This window comes from Apis dorsata, unplaced genomic scaffold, assembly GCF_000469605.1.
Source record: "Apis dorsata unplaced genomic scaffold, Apis dorsata 1.3 scaffold_1135, whole genome shotgun sequence".
Lineage (NCBI taxonomy): Eukaryota > Metazoa > Arthropoda > Insecta > Hymenoptera > Apidae > Apis > Apis dorsata.
Window position 1 is genome coordinate 17,520 of NW_006264233.1, and position 5,089 is coordinate 22,608.

Here is a 5,089-nt window from a genome sequence, read left to right on the forward strand (position 1 = left end):
ATAATACAAATATTAGTTTAAACTATAGCATATGATAAATGAAATTAATGAACTCGAATTTTTTTAATATCATTTTTTTTGAAATTGATTGTATAAAAAATATGTATAATATCAAGAATTAGTATAGAACATTCGATCCTTTAGCTATTTTTAAATAAATATATAATAAAATTCTGCTTTTTTGTCTTTGCACAAATGCATTAAAAATAAGTTAGTTTTTTGAATCTTTACTTGTTTTCGCAAAATAAGTTAGTTTTTTTTTAAATTGCATTATTTATCTTTGAATGTAAGACTTTTGTATAACGCAGCTTCTTATCTTAATATATATTAATACATGAGGCAATATTACATATTTTATTTTGGACATTAATGTTAATTATGAGTTATGTTTACATATAATTCTTTTTATCTTTATTTATGTAACATTTTTCAATAGCTTTGAAAATATAGAATTTTAATACATTGAGTACTAAATAGTTTCTATATTTTGTAACAAAAATTATTAAAAATTAATTTTTTATATTGGATTATACACATATATGTATATTCATACATTATTTCTATATACATAATATATTATATGTTTATATGTATATGTTTAATTATTAAATATTATTGACTTTCTTGATAATATTGAAAAAAAATGATAAAAAATGTTTTTAATACAAATAAGAAATTAAAAAATTTTTACAATATATTATTAATAGCACTCAATGCATTAAATATTGAAAATTATTTTTTCTCAGAGCTTTTTTAATGCAAAAATTGTACACAATTTTATATACAAATTGATAGTTGTTATATCCATAATAAATTTGATTTTATGTATTATAAATCATTTGATATAATATTATTTTACATATATTCGCGCATGCTATAAAATTTTCAGGATCTAGCGTCGGTGTGTCATCATGAAAAATGCAATAAAATGCAATAAAATGACAAAATAAATGAAAGTATTACATTCTCACTAAATATGAATAACATAAAATTTAAAAAAAATATATATCCTATATGTAAATATTTTTATTTAATTTGTGTTTTAATTTTTCTAAATATTTTTATGTTTACAAAAAAAGATACAAAATCTTCTAACAATATTATAAAACTTATGATTTTTATTATGATATAAGATAATTTTCTTTGGTTATGTATTACAGTGCATTTTGAATAACTATCATTGATGTATTGTCTTCATATTATCTTTTCAAAAACTTTTAATTCTCTTAATATGAATTATAACTTAACTTATTCGAGTGTTTAAATAGCCATTGATGGATGCACAGTAGGGAATACGTTTTATTTTCCACAATAAGAAGCGAAAAAATCGACGTTCAGTCTTTTGTGCATTGAAATAAAATTTTATTTATTGAAAATTTTATTTTTTTTTGCATATTTATCGAAAAATATTAAAAAATATATAGTTTTCTCAAAATTTTAATATATCGATAGCTGGACCCTGAGATATGGCACTTAATATGCGATTATTTTAATTTATTTTCAATTATTTTTGAACAACTATCTTAGATATTTAAAATACTAATATAACATTTTCATAAAAATGAGCGAAAATTATATAATAATTTTATATATTCACTGTATTTATGATTTTTTTTTTTTTGATAGCACTTAAAAATGAATTGGAAGACTATTATTAAAAAAGAAAATTACAACATTAATTAATTTTAAGTGCATTTTCATAATTGAAATTGTTAAAAATTATATCGTTGAGCATATGCCTGTTATAACATGTCCATGAGCATGCTCAGGATCTAGATTTATAGATTTCATATTGATTTGAATCTTAGTAATGCATCCAACATATTGTGTTTGTGAAATACTTCCCCGTAATCTCTTTCCAAGCAATGGATGTCCACCGATAAAGATTTGATGGCTCATGAGACTTCCCGCTACATTTTTACCGCCAATTCCTGGCGCGGCTGCTTTGTAATCTACTGATAAGAGTACGACATTCTTCTGTTTAACAGCTATACAAAAAATATATTAACTTTATATTAACTTTTCATTAATATTTTTTATGAAAAGAAAACAAGTATATAATAATAATATTCGGTTAAATTTTAATATCTCATCCTTATTTTTCATCAATTATTCAATATTTTAATTTTTAATAATTATAATAAATAAGAAAAGAAAATAAAAATAATTAGAAAAGTAGGATAAAAGCAATATATCATAGTAGTGATAATTAAAAGAATGATATAAAAATAATTATAGAATAAAAATGCAATAAAAAAATTTATTTTTTGTACTTTTCATCTCATATCATTAGTTATGAGCAATATTAATAAATTATAAAAATTCTTTTGATTTTATATTCAAATAAATGTAAATATCGGATTTATTATAATAATCTAGTTTATATATTATATAATTTTACTAATACATATATTATCACACACATAGTTATTTAATATAATTTAAATGATTATTAATAAAATTTTTAAAATTATTATATATATAATAAAGTAAGTAAATATATATAAAAAATTTATATTATATTTGAATTCATTAAATGGATTAATCTCAACAATCTCTATTAGCATTGATATGTCCAATCTTCATAAAGATAAAATGAAAATTATCGAAGATAAAATTTTTTTGTCACATAATTATTATTATTTTTTTTATTCTTTTGAAAAATGTTTTCAATCATTGCATCATTAACTAAACATATTGCGTTTATTTCACTTGCCCTAATTATATTTTCTTATTTTCTCATTTCGTAGAATCAATTCTTTAAAGAAAAATTCTATTCTGTAATTATAATCTTTATGTTTACTATTGAATTCTAATCTTATTAAAATATAATCGTATATTATTAATAATATTATAATATTGTAAACTAAATTTAAATACCTCGAATATTGTGCCATTTTCCATCGCACAAAGAATTCGAATATGTTGGTTCAAAAGAGGTTTTTATTAAACCTTTATGCGTTTTAACAAGGAATGTCACAGTTCCATTAATCATTTCCAAGATCAAATAATCTCGTTTCCCACCAATATATAATAAGAGACCAGAAGTTGAACGAGGTTTAATTTCCATTTGAATGTCAACTGTTCTACCAATACCGAAATTATCCACTAAGAATAATGTTTTATAATTAAAATTTGTTATATTAAATTTAATAATACTTAATCAATTATTATCAGTATATATTATTATATGATACGCACTTGGTTTATATAGATTGCTACCATTACCCGGAAAAAAGAATAATCCTTCTTCAACTTGTTTTGAACATGGAATTATACCAACTTTATTTGTAGGCTCACTAACTGATTGTCCATTCACCATAAAGTTTCCTAAACATCCTTTAAATGTATCATTCATACCCTGAGAGCAATTTTTAAAAAGTTTAAAAATTGTTACAAGTATATATTTTTAAATATATAATTTATGCACTAATTTACTTACAATCATATCAAGAACTTTACTAGACATGTTTTGAAGTATTCCTCCTACATAGAATGGAGGACTAACATTTATAACTTCTATTGTTCCTTGAGAATATCCTGTAACTGCTTCATCTTCATCAACAATTAATTGTCCATAGTTTCCTTTCCTTTTAAATATCACGATATGCCATTTGTTGTCATTTATTTTCGTGTCGCTAATTAAGAGAGCTGGTCCACTTCCACAATCAAACTTATAATGCAGCTTAATAAAAATTTAAAATATATGAAAATGATGTATATAATTTTTTAAATTTTTTATGCACGAATTAATAATAATTATATTAAAAAATTTTTTAAAGATCAATTTAAATTATATAAAAATTTTATTTCAATGCTTTTTCTAAATTTTATGTCAAATTAATATTTTACCTTTCCATTGTTGACATATAACGCTATTAAATTCTGATTAGTATGATCCGCCGTATAGAAAATGATTCCATTATCGGCCATCGTTTTGATATCAATTTGGAAATCGTAATCATTTTTGTATCTGCCGTTTAGTGATCTGTATTCCAATCTACTATTTCTTGCGGTGCCTATAAGTCAAGTATTTTTTAAATTAAAATTTATTATTTTTCATTTAATTTAAAATATCATTACGATATCATACCGAATCGCCAAGTATTTTCCATATCAGAATCTATAGTGGGATAATATGGCAATTGACATTGATCGACATATAACGGAGTTATTCTCTGAGTTGTAGTAGTAGCTTCAGTGGTTGTAATTAATTCATCATGATAATTAGTGAGACGTCCTTCAATCGTAGGTTCTTCTTCATCAGTTCCCTTATCTAAATCGACGTCAATAATGTCTAACGAAATTTAATAGATTACAGATTAGATTACTTTATCGCATTCATTATTTTATTGCTATAATATTACTTACTAATCTGAGTAGATATTTCGACATTGTCGTCTGGACTTTCTGTAGGCAATAGAGGTGGAGGTACATCTGGTTCTAGTTCAGGTATATATGGTGCAGCTATGAGTATATGCGTATATTAAAATAATACATATAATCTTTCAACTAATATTATAACTATATATTAATTATATACTAATTATTTATATATTATATACTCGAATACTTTCTGCGAAATATATTCAAGAATAATTTCTATCAAGGAATTTTTTTTTTTTTAATTCAATGAAACAAATAATATTACACCAAAATACAATATATTTCTTGAATTATTTCTTTTTGTCTTTGAATAGCTGCTCAGATCGATATTCTATTGATGATATTTAAATAATTTGATACTAATATTTCTTAAAATTATTTTTAAAGATGTTTCTTAAAATTATTCTAAAGGAATATTATAATAAATCAAAAATCGTTCGATATTTTATGCGGATAAAATATACTTATTTGATATTTTAAATAAATAAAATAAATAATAAATTAAATAAATAATATTATAAATAAAATATTATTTATTAATAATTTATAATAATGTCTAACTATCTAATTTTATAAATAATATGATATATATATTAAAAAACATTAAAATTATAATGAATTGTGAATTGAATTTTATAAATTTGATTTATATATTTATATATTATTATTATATATTATTATATATTTATTTTATATACATGAA

General features: G+C 21.3%; 1 protein-coding gene across 1 annotated transcript in view; it reads right to left on the reverse strand.

The window, feature by feature from the left end:
* Positions 1-1,092: 1,092 nt before the first annotated feature.
* The window catches only part of LOC102676619 (laminin subunit alpha), a 46,139-nt gene continuing 42,142 nt past the window's right edge, over positions 1,093-5,089 (reverse strand). Inside the window, exons 15-21 of the mRNA XM_006624813.2 lie at positions 4,372-4,467; positions 4,094-4,297; positions 3,853-4,019; positions 3,443-3,685; positions 3,202-3,361; positions 2,881-3,108; positions 1,093-1,988 (exon numbers count right to left, since the gene is read on the reverse strand). Of these exons, the coding sequence (XP_006624876.1) occupies positions 1,720-1,988; positions 2,881-3,108; positions 3,202-3,361; positions 3,443-3,685; positions 3,853-4,019; positions 4,094-4,297; positions 4,372-4,467 (1,367 nt within the window). The 3' untranslated portion in view covers positions 1,093-1,719. The remainder of the gene's footprint in view (positions 1,989-2,880; positions 3,109-3,201; positions 3,362-3,442; positions 3,686-3,852; positions 4,020-4,093; positions 4,298-4,371; positions 4,468-5,089) is intronic.